Source organism: Equus przewalskii, chromosome 17, assembly GCF_037783145.1.
Source record: "Equus przewalskii isolate Varuska chromosome 17, EquPr2, whole genome shotgun sequence".
NCBI lineage: Eukaryota > Metazoa > Chordata > Mammalia > Perissodactyla > Equidae > Equus > Equus przewalskii.
In genome coordinates, this window is record NC_091847.1 from 66580178 (window position 1) to 66599858 (window position 19681).

The window sequence follows — 19681 nt, forward strand, 5'->3', positions numbered from 1 at the left end:
AGAACTGCAAATTATAGCCAGATATCATTGAAAACATGTCAAATTAGTAAAGATATTTTAAAAGATAATTAGTGTTGGTCAAGATTCTGGGAAAAGGACTCTCTATGTAATTGTTGGTAGTGTTACGATTTGGAGCAACTTTTCTGGAGAGTAATTTGATGAAATATATAAATCTCTTAAAATTTATTCTGTGAACTAACAAGTCTATTTGTAGGAATTTATTCCAAGGAAATAATTGAATATGCATGCAAAGGTGCACATTTAAGAATGTTCTTTGCAGCTTTCTTTGTAGTACATGAAAAACTGGGGGTAGTTTAATCTCCAGAGTGAGGTTGATGTAAATAATGTATTGTCCTTTCCTGCAATGGAATATTACATGTCTAAATAGTAACAGTGGTGTTGTAAAGAATGTTTAAATTCACTTGTTAGTCAGCACATATTTATGGGGCATCCAACCCATGCCAGATCCTGATGTAAACAGGCTAAGTCTCTACCTTAATACATGATAAAAGTAAAAAGTACAGTGTACTATGTGGAAAAGACATTACAAATCTGTATTCACATATAAGTTTATATGTATATGTACACAGCAAAGTATTAGAATAACATACATGGAAATGTTAATTGTCATTCTGGATGGAAGGATTGCATGCTGCATTTATTTTCTTCCTTTGCTTCTCTGTATTTTCAAAAATTCTAAATAAGAAAAATTATTGTGGGAGGCTGGCCCTGTTACCTAGTGATAAGTTCAGCACAGTCTGCTTTGGCAGCCTGGGTTCAGTTCCCAGGTGTGGACCTACACTACTTGTTGGCGGCCATGCTGAGGCAGTGACCCACATACAAAATAGAGGAAGATTGGCAACAGATGTTAGCGCAGGGCCAATCTTTCTCAGCCAAAAAAAAAAAAGTGAATATGTTTGTGTATTTACTTTGCCTCACTCCAAAAGAATAAGGAAAGTTGCAGACAATAAATTGGTTTAAAAGAAAAATAATTATGAGTAAAGTGAGATGCCTGGGTTGAGAGAAAGAGTGAATGCCTGTATCCTTATGAGAGGAGAACAGGAGTTCACACTAACAACAGCTTGTGCCAGGTTTGCTCCTCATTCACATCTTGTTAGAGTCCATCAAGGTAGTGATGTTACCCCATTGTGCCTCTGAGAAAACTGAGGCTCCGAGAGATTTTTACACGTCCAGAGTCACACAGCTGGTAAGCGTGAAGCAAGACGCATCTTGGGTCTGTCTGCAGTCAGATCCCATTATCTGGCCCCCCTCAGTCATGCCTTGAATGAGTATGTTTCTTGCTTTTTTAGGAAGTTTGTTTCATAGACTTCTTGGCAGTTTCCTGCATCTATTTAAATTGACGAAATTATGTGAAAAAACATCTTCTAGTTTATGAAACAATTATAGGTTTTGAGTTTAGGATAACTTTCTATTTTAAATTTTAATACAAGGTGTCTGGTCAGCTGGCAACATGATATTGGCCATATTTACCACTTAGATCAAAGAGTAGAATTAAGTGAATCTTAGCGTTATAGTCACTCCAAGACCTTGATTTTCCATTATAACTCTAATTTGTGTAACTCTATTTTTTACTAAGTGGTTTGATAAATATTTAACTAAAATAATTTTTATTCCTTTCTAAGACTTTTCATGTCCATTCACATTGAAAAAAAAAAAAAACCTGTCAGACTATGTACACTCACTTTTAGGCACGGGAATATTATCACCATGTCATATAATCAGGTCCCTTAGTTTTTCATTAGAAAAATGAGATGTAGAACATTTTTTACTTTTTATTTTTATTTTGCTTATTTTCCATAAACTCTCATACCTAAGCAAAAATAAATAAAACATATAAATAAATAAAACCCAGATGACTATTTTGATTAGTTTGAGTTCTGAGAGGTGGCAGATGACTTGGTGTTCTTCTGAAATTCAGCATTAGAACTAATTAGGAATAAAGACCATCCTGATTTTTATAAATTATGATTTCATTATATAATTATGTGACGTTTTCGTATTCTTAAGTGACATTTTACATGTTAATGGAATAGAAATGTTTAGAATTTTCTAAGCTTTGTTTTGCCTGTGCAGCTCACAGTTAATGAAGCGGCTGCCCAGCTCTGTGTGAAGGATAACGCCCTGCTGACGAGAAGAGACGAACTGTTTGCCCTGGCCAGGCAGATTTCTCGAGAAGTCACCTATAAATATACTTACAGAGCCACCAAGTAAGTGTTGAACTAATTGGCAGTGTTCTTTGGGTTGCCAGATAGAAGCAGAGCTTGAAACACCATCCGCTGATAGAATATAAGCATTTCTGAGAAAGTAGGAGTGTGCTTGTAGTTCTATAAAATTAAACAGTGAAATGACTTTTCAAAACATGATTGCCAAAGTGGTTTTGTTGTTTTGTTTAATTCTCTTTGGTCTGTCTGTCTCTTGAAAGACAGCTCCCCGCACTGTGACATTGTTCTGGGAGCGGTTTTCGACGTTTCGTCTCTCACTCGGATGCTTTGGTTTTGAGTGTGACGACAGGATTTAGTCAGTCAGCGTTTCGAGACGTATTTGCACACCCACTAATGGCACGAACTTGTTGAACTCTCGGAGGAAGCAAAGTGGTTCCTCTTGCAAGGTGTTTGCAGTCTAATCAGATTAGCTGAATAGATAAAAAGACTCCATGGACCAGGATTTAAGGGAAAATTGGAAGATAATTTTATTACTAGCAAGTAGAGTATGGAACATGCATTGGAAATAAAAAGCTTCATGTTGAAAAGCAATGGTGGTTTTAAAATATAATGTAGACACACCGTATTATTCTTCATCTTATCCTCACTTGACCCCTAAGCGTTGTCTACAGGTGTAACGATTTTGATTTTGCTCACTTGGTTCCACATGGGCCCTGATGTCCAGCACACTGTCGGGCGGGCGTGCCGCTGCTTCTCTGAGTGGGTGCCGACGGCAGCTTGCCTTAGAGTAATCGAGTGTGTGTTGAACAGCGACATCCTGCGTGCCCTCCCCAGCCCGAATCAGTCAGTCTCTGGGGATGGAATCTCGAAGTACAAACTTTCCTGAGCATCCCAGGGAACTCTTGGGCACATTCAAGTTTGAAAACCACCATGATAGGCATTTGCTGTCACTCCCATTATTGTCCCCAACGCATAGCAGCTTCCTTTTCTACCCTACCCCCAAAGCCCACATATTTACAAACTGACAAGCAAAATTACGCAGACTAAATGAACAGGGTGAGAACATGCAGCAGTATTATAGGATTATTTACAGAGGTGGTTTTTTTTGGCTAATCAAGAGCTGATTTAGTGATTTTTTTTGTTTTCTTCACTGTATTATACAAAATTTTATTTAAATATTTTTCTTTGATCAAGGTAATACATGTACATGATTTAAGAACTAGCACACAAGGCTTGTAGTGAAACTCAGCAGTTCCCCTGCTCCCCCATCACACCCCAGAGGCACTGCTTTCAACAATTTTTGGCTATTTCTTGTAGTATTTACTTTTATATTTCTTTTTTAAGTTAAGCATATTTTAAAATACGTAACCCTTTTACATAATATAGGAGCCAAAGCTACGTAAATAGGTTGTACAAAAAAGTTACACTCCCATTCCTGCCTCTTTTTACCGTTTCTCTCCTCAATGTAAGTAGCTTTATTAGTTTCTTTTTCATCCTTCCAGTGTTTGTTTACGCACACGCAAACAAATATAAATATATTTTCATCTGTTTTTCAAAAGATAATAGGTAGCGTATGTCTACGTTATTCTGTATTTTGCTTTGATTTCAACATGTCGTGGAGACCTCGCTGAATTAGGATGTGCACATCTTCCTCATTATTTTTTCCAGCTGTACGGTCTTGCATTGTGGATATACCGTGATTCATTTAACCAGACCCCCACTGATGTTCCCCATTGAGTTGTTTCTAGTCTTTTGTCATTATAAATAATACCACAGTAAATAACATCATACATATCATCTGTTGATTCTGAGATGTACTTTTTTTAATATTTTAACGTCTTTTATGTTGAAGTATAACTTAAAATTGATGGCTTGTCATAGTTCAGTTGGCAGAAGTCTTTCATATCTGTGCAGGTAGCTCTGTGAGATGGATTCCCAGCCAAGGGATCTCTAGGTCAAGGGAAAATGCATCTTTGTGTCGGTAGATAGACAAATGCATTTTAATGTCATGTAGCCTTAAGCATTCATCTTAATTGGCCATTTTGGTCATTTTGTCCAAAATTGTTCCTACTGATCCATAAAGGGATGTCATGGAATAGAGTCCTCCTTGATTTTTTTTTTCCTTTTTCAGTATATGATAATCATTACATACTTATTGGGTACTTTCTGTGTGGGGAGTTCTTAGGTAGTGGCCTTTTAAAATGTATAATATAATTTGTATATTTCCCTGATGTTAATTTAGAAATGATGAAAAGTCTCTTTTTCATGATTTCAGTGTTCATTATAAATGTCTTATTTCTAGTATCAGGCTTTCAGGGTTATATGTTTTGGTGGAAATTTATAGATTGAGATGCCTTTAGAATAAAGTTTGTTACTTTCTCAAGGTTTTCTCTCTCTCCCACTCCCCTCAGGTCAAAATGTGGAGAAAGAGATGAATTATCCCCAAAGAGAATTAAAGTGGAGGTATGATTATGTATTATAATTTCTTATGCTAATAATGTTTGCTTACTAGTTCAAACTGAAACAAAGGATCGTCCCATAAATGAGTGAAAAATGTGAATTGTAGAATCTTAAAAATAATACAGAGTTTTGTTGCTTTGAAGTATCTATGGTAACTTGAACTGTGATACTCAGTTCTTAGCAGGAAACCACAATGATGAGATTGATGTTCAGTCGGTTATCAAAGGCCAATTTGTAAATAGGTGTTTCTTACAGATTTAAAACTCTTTACTGGTTAAACTATTCCTTTTGTAATCTTACTTACATCATTAGTCAACTCATTAAATACCTTCAGAGGAGCTAAGGTTTAACTTCTTTATATTAACTCTCTGAGAGAAATGACAATTTATAGCTGCAAATTACAGAGACATTCCTGTTCTTAAAGCCTCTTTTAGAAGATCACATTGAGGGTGTCCTTGTGATTTTAGACCTGCAAGTGGCAAGGTGAGAATTGAGCAAGAAAATTGTGCTTTTCGTAGGGCTCTCAGAACCGTAGAATGGTTTCAGAACTACTGCTCTTTAATTTAGAGTGAGCACTTTTTTAAAGGCCAGTCAGCAGCAGAGTAGAAATTTGAAGTCAGGTGGTTCCTTCCTTTTTTCCCTGGGCAGGGGATGGGGGTCAGTACTCTCCTAGTCATCCATTATTTAATTTCAAGTTAAAGCAAATAAGCTGTGTTTGACTATCCTAAATTTCCATCATCAAATTAGCCTTACTAAGCCTCTGTATGAAATAATCTTTCATTCGGAGCAAAGCCAGGTTATCTTTTAAAAACATAAATCCCTTTCTTACTTAAATCTTTCTGATGGCTTTCTACTGTACCTAGAATAAAATCTACACTTTTTCCTGAGGCATCTCATACCCTGCGTGATCTGACTCTGGCTTGCATCTCTGACGTCACCTGCTGCCACGCTTCCCCATTCTTACTGTGTCCCAGCTGCGCTGACCGACTTTTTGTTCCTGAAACGTGCCAAACTCATTTGTGCCTCAGCACTCAATGTTTATTCCCCTTACCTAGATCTTTCTTTCGATCTTCACGTGCCTCCAGCTCATAGCTCAGAGGTCCTTCTGACTTCCCCGCTTCCCTTTCTAAAGGGGCACCCTTACCCCAAAATCACATGTAGGCTTATTCTCCTGGTTTGTTCTGCTTGCTTTTATAGATCTGAAACTACTATGTATTTGTTTTTAATTTATTATCAGCCTGCCGCATTAGATGAGAATACAGCACTTATCTGTCCGTCTTCCTACTTTATATTCAGAGTTATAATAGTACCTTGCACTTAATAGGCACTTTATAAAATCTGTTAGATGAACTAATAAATGGGTATGGATAAGCATCATTACTTCTAAAACTTTAGTCTAAAGCACTGGTTCTCAAAGAAAGAAGAATTTTGTCGGAAAAGGGGCATATTTTAAAAAATTATGCTTGTATTTGTAATCTGCCTCATTATTAGCTCTGGAGTAATGATTAAAATGCGTTAGCCTCAGATACCACTCGGAAGGTTTATTGAAATTATCTAAAAGGCCATTGAAAGATGATGTAACTGGTGACATAGTTTTATCCTATTGCACCCCTAAGACAGTGAGTAAGAGGATCCCTGTGGGTTTAGCTGTTAGCGACTCTGCCACCGAGAGGGAAAGCAGGTAAACAGAAGCTGCTAAGAAGGCATTGCCTTGGAAGGATTTACAGGAAAGAAGATAGAAAACCCACCCAGTGGCCAGGGGAAGTAGTGGGCTGCTAGGCTGGAGATTATGTCCCCCTCTCTGTCCCGTTAGCTTCCAGGTCATCGTGATTCAGCCAGCTCTCACATCTCAGCCCCACTTTCCTTTGGTCTGGCTTCAGCGATCACTACTGGACATGGAAGGTCGAGATCATGAGGCTCATGGACTGTTTGAGTGATAGTTTTTTCTTGCTAGGCTGTATTGGTAAGTTTTTCTGACCCTCTCAATGGCCCTGGTCTGAAATTTAAGCAAACTGTTTCTTGTCTCCAGTTGCAATGTTTGAGTTTCTTTCCAGTAGCTCAGAGTTGGGTTAGAGCATTAGACGGGACTCTTCTATCCCTCTAAATATATTCCCCTGGAGATAATCGAAGTATAGTTCTGTAGGGTTAGTTGATTGTTTTACTGGAGTTCACAAAGCCATTTGAACAGTTGTAGATTTAGAATTAAGATCATCAGTGTTTTCTTTTTCTGTGGATAACAGTTCTAACCCTCCCTAAATAGGACAAGGGACCAATCAACCCCATGCTCCTTCAAATGCTCTAATAGATACTAAAGTCTTGATTTTGCTTCTGAGAAATAAGTAGGGATTTTAGCTTTGAATTTAGGACAGTAGTTTACCTTTTTTGTTGGTTTGTTTTTTATTTTGTCTTTGCTTAGGCTAAGCACTCATGATTTCCAGGGCTTCAGTCTCTCTTCAGAGCGTGCGCAGTGATGCATGTGCATATGCCTACTCATGTCTATACTGTAATCCTGTGCAAAATAGGCAATATTGGCACAAATCCTTGTCGAAGTTCTCTTGTGGTGCACTCTAAGTCAAATTTGAGATGCTAGAGCTGTTCGTTTGGTTCTGGAAGCTGATAGTGAGGTAGTCAGTATTGGCTGTATAGGGTTACCACTTCCTAAGAAGCCTTCTCACCAAGTATTAGTCCTTTGTCGCTGTCTGCCTTCTGTGTGGCTGCTGGGGAGGGGAGAATTTCTGGCCAGAGAGGAGATGAGGGGAGGCTGGGTTGAGGAGCTCTCATTTGAGCTGGGTTTTAAAAGAAGGGTAGGATTTCAAAAGTAGGGATATGGGGTGGAGGGTGGAGGGGCATTACAAAGATAGACTAGCACGGGCGACGACAAGGGGGTAAGAAAACCCTGCACGTGTTTAGGGAACAGCGAGACCAGTTTGTCCAGAATACGTGACTGATACATAGGACTTCGTAAGTAAAACTAGAAAGGTTTTACAACTCTTTGAACTTACTGTTTCTCTTATTTCATTTGAATATTTCTTTTGTGATTCTTAGCTTGCTAATTCTCTATTAAAAGAAAGGAATATAAAGATAAGCTTAGCGCATTGTAAAGTATAAGATTCCTAATTATTAGACCCAAATTAATGAGACAATTTTTTCTCTTCCTTTTCATCGTTATGTTTCCAGAATCCTTTACAACCACCAATGAGCATACATGCCAGGTTCCTGACTTTTTTCTATCTTAAAGATAATTTTTACAGTGAACAAAAAGTAATGTCCAGGAGATAAAATAGAGATGACATCAAATAGACGTGTAGAAGAAGAGAAACATTTCCTGGCTTGCCCTCATCAGCATGTTAGGACAGAGGAATAAATCTAGTGCGTTGTTCAAGCTCAGGGAGACGTTTTCTTGTTGCTAAAGGCTGTGTTTTCCTGATCTGTTTGTGATGGTTGGGGGGAATGAAATTGTAAAATCCTTGTCTGATTTTCTCCTCTTCTTAAGTACTAGATTGTTTCCCCTTAAGGATGGTTAGCAGTTTATTTGATTGTTTCATTTTTGTTGTTTAATATCAGTATACGTGCTGTAGCGAAGGACTCAGGATAATCTGTCATCCTGAAATAGTGCTCCTTTCTACAGGGCATGGTAGATGTTAAAAAACATAGATATTTTGAGCTTTATTTCTCTACTTCCTAGAATATATGAGATAGAAATAGAGGCAAAGCCCCAGCTTCGCGGGGAGGCCTTAGGGTACCATCATTGGAATGAAGCCTCTAGGGGAAGCCCTTCTTCGGCCTCTGTGTTAGTAAACGAGGTTTGGGAACACTTCTCCTGCCCAGCCTGGATGAATAGCTTGTCCATCTGTAATACAACCCTCTGTGTGAACCTTTCAGCTAAAATAAAGATAAATTATGTTTACTCATTTCTTTTTCATCAAGACCCCAAGTCTAGCTCTGGGGCAGTTGTAAAAATAACTGCTTTTTATTGACTCTGTTACATGCCCGTTCCTGCTAGGCATTTGAAATCCATTATCAACGACCTTCTTGCCTGCCCTGTATGGAGGCTTTATGACTCCCATGTCCAGCCAAGAAGAGACCAGAGAGGCACAGGAACTTGCCCCAGTCGCCCCCTTGCTATTTAGTGGCAGAGCCAGGCCTTCAAATCTAGGTCTGACTCCTAGACTTCAAAGCAGTCCCACCTTCCTGGGTGCTCAGGAGCATCCGCAAAGCACTTAGGTGTGAAAAGCACCGTTGGGATTACACCTCCCCTCCTCCTGGTGTGGTATGAAGGGCAAAGTGTGCACTGGCCTGGGAGCCTCTGAAGAAGAGGAAAGAGTGACGGTTATCATCTTGGAATCCAAGGAAGCTTATCCAATAAACAGTTTTTAGTTTTGAGTAGAAGATGTAACAGTATAAATTACAATTACAAAATGTATTTAAATATAAGCCATTACCATTTGACAAACTAATTGTATAGAATGAGGAAAAACTGTGTGTTGGGAAGATAGAGTAAATCAAGAAAAAGCAGTTTGATTTATTTATACTGTACCTGTGACAGAATGTATTTAAGACAGCTTGACAGCTAGTTAAAGGAGATGAAAAACCAAGAGCCAAAGTCCCTGGCACTCTTGTCCTCCCCTCATTTTTTTGAAACATTAGTTAAAAGTGGATTCAGTTGATAGCCTTTCCTTTTCGTTAAGAACATGTCACGTCCCATGAACAAGCCCCGTCGTTACCTCCAGTGTCACGAGTGACAGCTCAGAGGAGAGGAAGGATGTGTACAAGAAGCAGTCGGCGCCGGCAATGCAGCTGACTCGATGGGCTGTTACTGCTCAGATCTCATCTGCGAGTTTTCTTCATTCACTGAAATTGCCGGAGACTCGGCAAAGAGATGGGAGGTGACAGCGTTCTTGATCCTGTGTGGGCTGGGAGTGCAAAGCAATCAGAGATAACTGGAGGAGAGAAATGAAGTTTGTTAATAGAGACCAGAAAGCCAGAGAATTGGGATTGGCACTTGCAGAAGAGAGACTTCGGGGAAACAGCTGCTAGCTGTTCCGGGGGCGAGGCGGGGAGTGAGGAAGGGGGAGGGAAGGGGGTCAGAATAGCCACCTACGCTGTTACTAAGCATGTTGAAAAGAAAGCGGGTCTAATTTGACGTAGACCGTTCCCCTCAGGACCAGAAAAACAGAAGCCTTACAGTCTGCTATTCATACAGAAAGTGTGAGTAGGGAAAAGGAAAATGCACGTGTGAGGCTGAGAACATCTGCTGGAACAGGTCATTTTAAAGGCAGCTCAACAGTGGCTGTAAAGCAGCTCGCTAGTATTTGGTGGGAAGGTTGAGGAGGAATAGGGGCTGGGGGCCAGTGCGATGAGAGTAATTAGGTCATGAACAGCATCCCACCCTGTATCCTTTATTTTCTCAGTGCTCAGACTCAGGGTCTCGCCAGTAAGGGAACACAGTGATTAATGGCAGCAGCCAAGAATGTGACATGAAGATAAATTGTTCATAGCATGGTACAGCTGGTTCCTGAGAAAAAAGCTGGAGAGACGTATAACAAAAGTCCTGCACCAAACATAACAGGAAAGAGACCCGTTTCTTGGGAATGTTCTCACTTCAGTTTCTAAGTCATATATTTTGGGTACTTAAAACCTACCATACATGTCATGAAGTGATAACTGCTCAGTCCTGTAGTTTTCCCGTTCACGATGAGCTGTCAGAGACTTGGGGGTGGGGATCAGAGTGACCAACGTACTCAGTTGCAGAGAGACTGCTGATTACCTGGATATCGTTATTGCATGATTTTATTTCTCTTTATTAATGATGGAGCAGTGTCCATTTTCCAAAACCTTTCCCATGTAGAATTTGAAGTTCCCCCTTCAAGCTTTTCCATATTCTCATGGTCGAATGGTCCTGTCAGTAGTGCCACCATGTGTTTGTATAGCAATGGGTACTCTTCCAAGGTTTACCGTATGCCGTGCTTCATTTAATCCCCACAGGTCTCCACTGGCAGATAAAGCAGATGGTTTAATCTTCTTTTAAAAATTGGGAACTCTGGAAATAATGAGGCTAACTTTCTTGCCTGAGGTCACACATCTAGTTCCTAACATAAGAAGACGGCATCACTCTTTTCTCCTTCTGCAAGCCCCGTCTGAACAGTATTGAGATTTGGAGCTCCTGGGGGTTCTGGCCTGGGCGCACTCCACTCAGGGCCTGTTGATGATCCAGTCTGCTTCTCCAGCCCTGATCTTGCCCCGAGCTCTAAAGTCAGGACCTGCCTACTAAGCTGATGGTATTCATGGAGGTCTCGCCAGCAGATCAGAGTTGACACGTCCCCAGCTGAGTCGTCAACTTTCTGCTTCCTCCTCAAACCTCCTGGTCCTGAGTTCCTTATTCTAGTGAATGTTAGCGCTGAACTTCCGGTCACCCAGTGCCGTGTCTCAGGAATTCATCCATTTGTCTGTGGCGTCTGCCATTGTCTGGGGTTAGCCCATTGTTCTGTCTCCACCACAGCCCTCTAACCAATCTCTTACCATCCCTGACCCCCAGTGCCTTGTCCCCGTTGCATTCAGATTGGCCTTTCTAATGCATTTCTGATCAGTCTCTTCCCTAAGGCCTTCAATGGCTTCTCTTTGCATTTAAGATAAAATCTAGAATTTCTTAACGTGGCTTACTTACAAGGCCTCACAGAATTTGGCCTTGCATAAACAACTTCTCCCACCACTCCCTCTTTCTCAGGGTATTCCCTGTGTTAAATATTTTCCAGCTTCGTAAGAGTATCCTGTTCTTTTTGCCTCCAGGCCTTTATATACGCTGCTCTCTTTCCCTAGAGAACTCTCTTTTTTCAAGTCTCAGCCAAGACGGCAGGCCCTCTGGGAAGCCTTCGCTGACACATGTCCTCCGCTGGGCTCCGGATCTGTGTCCATTTCCCTCTCCAGACTGTATTTGTCATGGGGGCAGGAGTCACTGTATCCCCAGCATTGAGAAGGGTATAGAACCTGTTAGGCAAACGAGATATTTTTGATGAATGAATAAACAAGTGCTTCCAGATTTCCATTGTTTTTTCACTAAAACACTTCGTCGCCATTATAGTCAATATTCTCTTGCTGGTTTTAGAGTTAAATGCCTAGTTCCTGCTCATTCTCTAAAATGTCTGTACTATGTAACTATCCCTAAAGTTTATTTTATTCCCCGTATATCACAGAGATAGTAAGTCAGTTATAGCGTGCTGCTTTTACTCAGATTAAGTCTGGTGGCTTTTTGAGTGAGCTTAATAAATATCGGTAACAAACATTTATTGGGTAATTTCTCTGTGCCATGTACTGTGGTACTGTTGTTATCCCCATTTTGCAGATGAGGAAACAGACAGATGAAACAATCTTTCCACTATTACAGCAAATAAGTGGCAGAAATGGATTTTTAACTCAGTGTAAATCATCGAGTTAAACCAGTTCAGTTTAACAGCCGTAAGAGAAATGCCTCTGTTTACTGTGCAAGTTTCATAAAGGTGGTGACTCTGGGATTTTCTGGCTCAAGCATCTGAAGCTGGTGTTTGTAGCTGTAAAATGAGGGAAACGCAGGATTGTTTGTGTGAGGATTAAATGAGATAAAAATGTAAAATACAGAACATAGGCAGGAACTGATAGATTGTAGGCACCTGAAAATGGTAGCTGCTCTCATTGGTGTTGTTTTCTTCTGCTGGCTTACCTCACTGAACTTAGAACTTAAAGGAGAGTTTGCTAAAGAGAAAGTTCCATTTTTTAGGTCTAAATAAGTTCCTAGGAGAACAATGAAATGACCAAGAAAAAGAACACTTTTCGTTTAGATTTAGAGTATATACACTTGTAGCAAGTTCATTCTAGCTCAGCTAATGATTATATTCTATACATTCCGCTAGGCCACTGGTCCTTGGTCTTGTAGGAGCCTAGAAAGATGGCTGTTTTCAATACTTTAAAAATACTGCTTATATCTAGACCCACCATAAAGCTACACATTTTACATCTCAAGATGTAAAATTTATTTGCTCTTGACTCTATTTTATTTCCTGTCTTTGAATTTTAGGAGGTGGCAAATTAATCATTACTTAGGAAATGAATTTTGGTAGATAAAGTATTTGAAAACATGAGATCTGCAGTGGAGAAATAATTTTGTGAAAAGACCCTGATGGGGAAAAATTTTTGAACCAGTATCTCATATTTCAAGTAAAGTCAAATATTTTGTTATTATTACATCTTTTTCTGCTATGTTATTGTAAGAACTTTGGTTTTTAATGATTCACTCTTTGCTACAAATGTATAGCTTATCAAACAAAGGGAGAAATGTTCTGGAGGTTAATGACAATTTTTGTGAGAAGCCCTTTAATAGTTTTCGGTAAAGTTACTAAAACTATGCTATCGTGATGTTTGGTAGTTATAAATTTCATGTGGCACTCTCAACAGGCAGGAAAAAAAAACCTTGAAAAAAGTAGTAGATGGGATTGGCAGTAATATATATAAAGTATGAAACAGAAATAGTGTAAGTGGAAGCGTTGTCCAGGTATAGAGTTCCCCCAGTAGGCTCTATTTAAATATGAATTTAGGATGTATTGATATCCCTTCTTCAGCAGTGACCTCATGCTAAAGGCAGTATCTCATTTGCTTTGTCTAGTTGGTCCTTAGAACAACGCTAATGGATAGGTTCTCTTATCCTTATTTTTCATGTGAGGAAGCTAAGGTTCAGAAAGTTTCCGTTACTCATCCAGCGTCACATAGCTAGTAAACGGTGGAATTGGAGCATGTGTACGCATCTGTCTGATTCTAAAGCCCCATTGCCTGTAATGTGATACGGTAAAGGAGAAATCACAAGTCAACATGGAAGAATTCTTCACAAATTCAGATTGGGATATTGGGTAGCACTTTAAAGAAAAGTTACTTTGGATCTTTACCACATCCTATGTAACAAAATAAATTCCAAATGGGTTAGAGAGTTAAATCTAAAAAACAAACAACAAAATAAAAACTGGAGGGTAGATTTGAGTACTCATCAAATCTCTAAAGCAGAATGCCTTTCTAAACTTTATAGCAAAAGAAGAAATTGCAAAATAAAATATAAGTATATACAACTACAGTATATAAAATTAAAACGTTTTTTGAATATCAAAACAATATAAATTGGCAAAGATTAAGAAAACAACACCACGCAGTGCTGGCAAGAAATACTGTCATGTATTGCGGATGGTATGATAAACCAATAAAGGCCCTTGGGGAAAGTATGTGAAAGACACAAAAATGTTCATCCCTTTGCAGTAATTCTGCTCATGGGAATCTATTGGATAGTCTAAACTATGAAAATGCTATTTCCATGGAAATATTTTTGCAGTGTTTTTCATAAAACCAAAAATGAGGAAAAGAATCTGTCCAAAATGAGGTTAGTGATTAAATAGTCAAACCGCTAGATGAAATGTTTATAACCATTATTATCAATGATCATGAAGTTTGCGTTCCAGTGAAAACAATATGGCTGTATACTTTATCTTTTTCACTTGTTTTTACTTAGGTTACAACTGTAGAAATAAGATAATTATACCACAAAAGACTGAAATAAAGTATTATACATTAAAATCTTAATCATGATTACTCTGGTAGTAAGATTAAGGTAGTTTTCTTTGCTTTATTTTCTGAGTTTTTGATAATATGGTTATTTTATGTACAAACTCTAAGTGAAAAGGACTTATTCTTTAACCCACAGGATGGGTTTCCAGATTTCCAGGACTCCGTGCAGACGCTTTTCCAGCAGGCTAAAGCCAAGAGTGAAGAACTCGCTGCTCTTAGTTCACAGGTAACTTGAACCATCAGTTAATGTTTCATACTAGTATCTGTAGGTTGAAAAATAAGTGGCTGCTTCAACTAGCTTCAGTTTTGTGTCCATGGCCTGAATTTATTTCTGGTTGTTTTTAAAATGTCATCTGGTCACAGCTGTCTAAACAAGATAGCAGTAACAAGTTGGTTTGATTTGGGTGATGAACAGAATCTGATACAGTGATACTTCTTTATTCTTTGTACTTTTGAAGGAAGTAAGACAGATTGTCTTCATAAGAAAACTCAAAAGAAGCAATTCGATACCAGGAAAACGGCCCTGTTGACTATGGTTGTGTGTAATACAACTCTGAGATCAAATAGTACTTATTCTCGATAAAATATCAGCAGTCAACATTGTAGCTATTGTTAAATCATTTCAGTTCACGGATAATGAAAAATTAAGTTAATGTGTAGCTTCAGGTACTTTTGCTATTAAGTGATTAATTGTGTCTGCTGAGATTAATGTTTTAAAAAGGCATTTCTGCAAACATCACCTTTTAGAAAGCACTGTAAGTCTTATTCCTGTTGATCTTCTCCTTAGTGACTGCTTTTGGTTAAATTTAGTAGTGCCAAGTTTGGTTTTTTCATGTTAAGAGGATGAAAAATACGTTTCCCCCTCAGAAATCTTACTGAAATATTATCAATTAATTAATAACACCTTAAGTGAAGTTATGGTTCTTTTTGATGTGGTTTGTGTACATTCAGAAAAATAGCATGACCTTGTATTCTGTTGTGTGAATTAGTCTTCTTTTCCTATTGATTTTTACTGCTGTGAGAAGGGATTTTTTGGTACCTAATTTTATATAGCAGCTTCCTTGTACTCCTCTTTTGTAAAGCATGGTAGTGATTCATATCTGCATTTTAACTATTACCTCCTTGGCAAAATATCACAAATAGACTGCTTTGAATATCACATATAAGTAATTTAGAGCCGTGCATAGAGAAGGAACTTAAAAACACATTTAGAGATAAATTTATATGTCAGCCAGCTAATCATGTATTTTAAAACACGTCTTTTTATGATTGGTTGGAAAATGCTGCAGTTTCATTCCGTGCTGGAGGTGAAGATCTTCGTTGGCAGTGATGTTTTTCTGCATAATTTGCATTGTTTAATTTTAGTGGGAGGTGTGTTTGTCTTGTTCTTCCAGACAGCCGTTTTACACCTTTTTTCCCCCAAACATACTGTCATCGTATCAGAATCTGTGTAGTGCCAAATCCTAAAATAAAAATGCCAAGATTTCACCCTATGTGTTAGAAGCAGTTTATAGCAGATGTTGCTGTTGCTCTGAGGTTCCTTTGAAAAAAAATCTTTTGAAGGACTCAGTACCTTGAAAAACATAGCTAAGGTTATTTTGCTTTTGGGCTGAAATGAAATTCTCTTTATAGGATTGAGCAGAAATTTGTTTTTTGTACATTATGTTTTATATGATGTAACATCAATGCATATTTATGGAACATGTACACCACGTGAACTGTGAAATAATTTTAATGAATACTAAATATATTTGCTGGAGTCTGAAATTGGCATCTTTAAACCATTAAAAAATCTAGAATGTTTTAGTTCCTGATTTTATTTTTGCTTTACTTACTAGCAGCCTGAAAAGGTGATGGCAAAGCAGATGGAGTTCCTTTGCACCCAGGCTGGCTGTGAGAGGCTGCAGCATGTGGAGAGGAGGCTGTCCGCAGGACTTTACAGGCAAAGCTCCGAGGAGCACAGCCCGAACGGCCTGACTTCTGCTAACGCTGAGGGCCAAGGTACCTCTCTAGGATCTCCTACGCCTTTGGAGCCAGCTGCCACGTGCACTTCAAAGAGAAACAAAAATTTGCTGATTTTTAAATCTTGATATTTTATAGAGATTATTTTATAGGCTCTTTATTAAAATTAATGTTTAAATTGTCCCTTTTTCAAAAAATGAAAGAATTCATCGTATAGGTTTAATTTGTAAAGTTTTGTTCCTCCTGTTCTTCACCTTATTATCCCTAAACAATAGCTGGCATGTGCAGTTGACGTGTATTTTGTAAAGGGTGGGTGGGAATGGGAGATGTGTAAACAGTACAGATAGTTTACCCAAAGAAACGGATTCCATGAGAGATGTTTATCATTTTTTAAAAGATCAAAACTTCGTATTCTTTTAGACTTCAAAAACAGATTTGTCTGGGGCTGGCCCCGTGGCCGAGCGGTTAAGTTCGCGCGCTCCGCTGCAGGCGGCCCAGTGTTTCGTCGGTTCGAATCCTGGGCGCGGACATGGCACTGCTCGTCAGACCACGCTGAGGCAGCGTCCCACATGCCACAACTAGAGGAACCCACAACGAAGAATACACAACTATGTACCGGGGAGCTTTGGGGAGAAAAAGGAAAAAATAAAATCTTTAAAAAAAAAAAAAAAAAAAAAAACAGATTTGTCTGTGAGATTTATAACATTTGGTTCCTAAGAGAGTATGGTAACTGCTTCTAAAGTATTATGACAAGAGAACAGAGATTTGAGGAGATAGTGTAAGAATGGGAAGACTTGAAGGGATTTTGTCTTCTTTCAGGCTTCACATTGGCCTGCAGGCCCTATGAAAATATTTCGTGTGGTGTATGGTAAACTCTTAGGTTTTCAAAGCTATGATTCATGAATATTTTTACCATTTTAAAAATTATTTCAGTCTTTTGTATTCACATATGAAGAAAATCCCAAGTCATTGTCATTCACTCATTCGACTCATATTTTTTAGTGTCTCCTGTGTGCCAGGCGCACTTGGAGTCACCGAAGATGCAGCAGTGAGCAAGACGCAGACCCTTCCCGCCTGGCACTTACCCTCAAGTGGAGGGAGATGCACAGTATATAAGTGTAGAAATATATCCTCTAGTTTCAAAAAGTGATGTGTTTGAAGAAAAACAATAATTTTGTAGGATCCTTTTTTATATATTATTGTTGTACTTTTCTAGAGAGTGGTTACTATTGCCAAGAAAATAAGATTTCTTTCTAAGTAAGAATACCGTCTTAGCCAGCATTCTCCACCTCTAGGGTAAAATATTACCCGTGTCAGCAGATCAGAGTATTGGAGGAGAAGAACGTTCTTCTTTTTTTAAATATTACAGAAACTTTTTAGTTGAGGTCTTGTTTGACTTCTCCAGTCATCCTTGACAGTTAAGACTTAAGAGTTAAGAAGCAGAAGCGTTAGTGAAAGATTCAGTGACTCTGATTGTGACACTGGGATAATTCGGCGTGGGGTGGCAGTTTGCTAAGTGTGATGGATTTAGGTTTATGACAGAGGATAGGATTTGCTGTTAAGCATTTTTTACTGGATGTCTGTTAATTCTATTTTTTCATGGATTTGCCATAGGTTTCGTTGTTTTTAATAATAGGCAATTGGCTTGAAGCCATCTCTGTTTCTCTAGTATTTGTTATTATGTGGTTAATGACATGCTTTGGTAAAATGGTTGCACTAGTAAGAAAATGCCTTACAGGGGGATGTATTGTATGCCAAAGTTGAGTGCTTACTGGAAATCTCAGTCTTTTGTTTAGTTCATGTTTAGCTCTTAAAAATGTCCAGGTAGAATTGTAAACCTTGGGACTAGCATGAATTGCCATTTTCCTTCTAAATGATTGTTTAAAATATTTCTCCAGCTATTTATTTAAATTCTTCAGTGCCTATTGACTTTTCTTACTTCTTTTCTAAGGAGTGTTCAGGCAGTTTGTGAAAACTTGTTTTTTGGTTTTTTTTTTTTAAAGATTTTATTTTTTTCCTTTTTCTCCTCAAAGCCCCCCGGTACATAGTTGTATATTCTTCGTTGTGGTATGTGGGACGCTGCCTCAGCGTGGTGTGATGAGCAGTGCCATGTTCACGCCCAGGATTCGAACCAACGAAACACTGGGCCACCTGCAGCAGAGCGCGCGAACTTAACCACTCAGCCACGGGGCAAGCCCCCTGAAAACTTGTTTTTAAGAAAAACCATGGTGTGTTTCTAATGTTATTCATGTTTTTTGTTTGTTTGTTTTCTCCTTTTCATTAGGAGAAAGACCTTTGAATCTCCGAATGCCTAATTTACAAAACAGACAGCCCCATCCTTTTGTGGTGGATGGGGAGCTGGGTAGACTTTACTCCGGGGAGGTGAAGTCCCACTCGTCAGGTGAGAATGTGCGATGTGCTTAGAGAGTAACATTGGAATAAAGCAACTTTAGATTGTGTTCTCCTACCTCCTGCTGTCTCCCCTGCACAGAAAAGGTCCTTACTAACCATGTTACTCCTCAGTATTTCTCCCCTGGGAAATACTAGATTGCCATCATAATAGCCAGTCTTTATGAACATGGCATTCAAAGAACTGAGAGGGAGAATCTCAGGAAGGTTGAGGTTATTTTAATTAGCGATTACATGCATGGTGACTTTTATACAGAATTTTAAACCAAATAATGAATGACTGGTTTGCCTTTTTCTGGCCTTTCCTGATATGAAATTGATGATTATATTTTTGCTCTCATGGGAAGAAAACCTTGTGTACCCAAATCTAAACTTTTCATGCAGATGCATTTTGGGGATGGTATTCATATCTCAGAAGTAAACGGAACTCCATAAAAGGATAAGCTGTTCCTTATGATATTTAGATGTTTACATATTTTTACCCAAGTAAAGTGAGTTAGACAAAGTTAAAGTATTAGAGACCAACGCCGATTGAAAGAACCTAGTATCATTCAGTCCTGGAGTTAAAGGAACTTTAGGAGTCACTCGAAGTCAGTTGCTGCATCTGTAAAATAGGAATCATTTCGAACTCATAGACTAGTTACGGGGATTGAACAAGATAGTGTGTATGAATGGCCTTGCTTCTAGGAATTCAGTAAATGGTAGCTACTATTTTCGTTCTTCCTCTTATGCTGAATTTAAAGTCCGCTTCGGTATAGAGGGAGTAAATTCAGAAATTGAGTTGCCTAGTTTCAGATAAGCCATTAAGTATTGGTTACTTTTCTAGAATCCTTTTCTAAGTGTGTGTGTGTGTATGTGTGTGTATATGTATCACCCAGTATTAGCACTTGACGGGAATATTACCTTTTATTGTCATTCTGTAGTGTTTGTAGAGGTTGAAATAACTGCCCACATATAACTCCAAGGAATGATTCCTTACACTAGTAGAGTCTTCATTCTTTCACCCCTGTTTCTCCCACCTTAATGAGCCATGGCCAGAGAAACTTTTAAAAATAGTTCCATGTTTAAACATGGAAGATGTCTTTCTGTCC

The 19681-nt window shown here is 38.6% G+C and overlaps 1 protein-coding gene and 1 long non-coding RNA gene across 11 annotated transcripts in view; one reads left to right on the top strand and one right to left on the bottom strand.

Annotated features, from left to right (window-relative positions):
- The window catches only part of NAB1 (NGFI-A binding protein 1), a 39288-nt gene that overhangs the window by 16611 nt on the left and 2996 nt on the right, over window positions 1–19681 (top strand). For 5 of the 9 annotated variants that reach the window (XM_070580451.1, XM_070580456.1, XM_070580457.1 and 2 more), the window contains exons 3-7: window positions 2095–2228; window positions 4595–4646; window positions 14356–14445; window positions 16058–16220; window positions 18466–18582. In XM_070580451.1, the coding sequence (XP_070436552.1) occupies window positions 2095–2228; window positions 4595–4646; window positions 14356–14445; window positions 16058–16220; window positions 18466–18582 (556 nt within the window). The remainder of the gene's footprint in view (window positions 1–2094; window positions 2229–4594; window positions 4647–14355; window positions 14446–16057; window positions 16221–18465; window positions 18583–19681) is intronic. The other 4 variants (XM_070580455.1, XM_070580453.1, XM_070580454.1 and 1 more) reach the window with 1 other exon arrangement.
- The window catches only part of LOC139076663 (uncharacterized), a 204352-nt gene continuing 194699 nt past the window's right edge, over window positions 10029–19681 (bottom strand). Inside the window, exon 3 of one of the 2 annotated variants that reach the window (XR_011528491.1) lies at window positions 10029–11627. This is a non-coding gene — a long non-coding RNA (uncharacterized lncRNA). Of the gene's footprint in view, window positions 11628–16141; window positions 16269–19681 lie in introns of those variants that run through there. The other variant, XR_011528492.1, reaches the window with a different exon arrangement.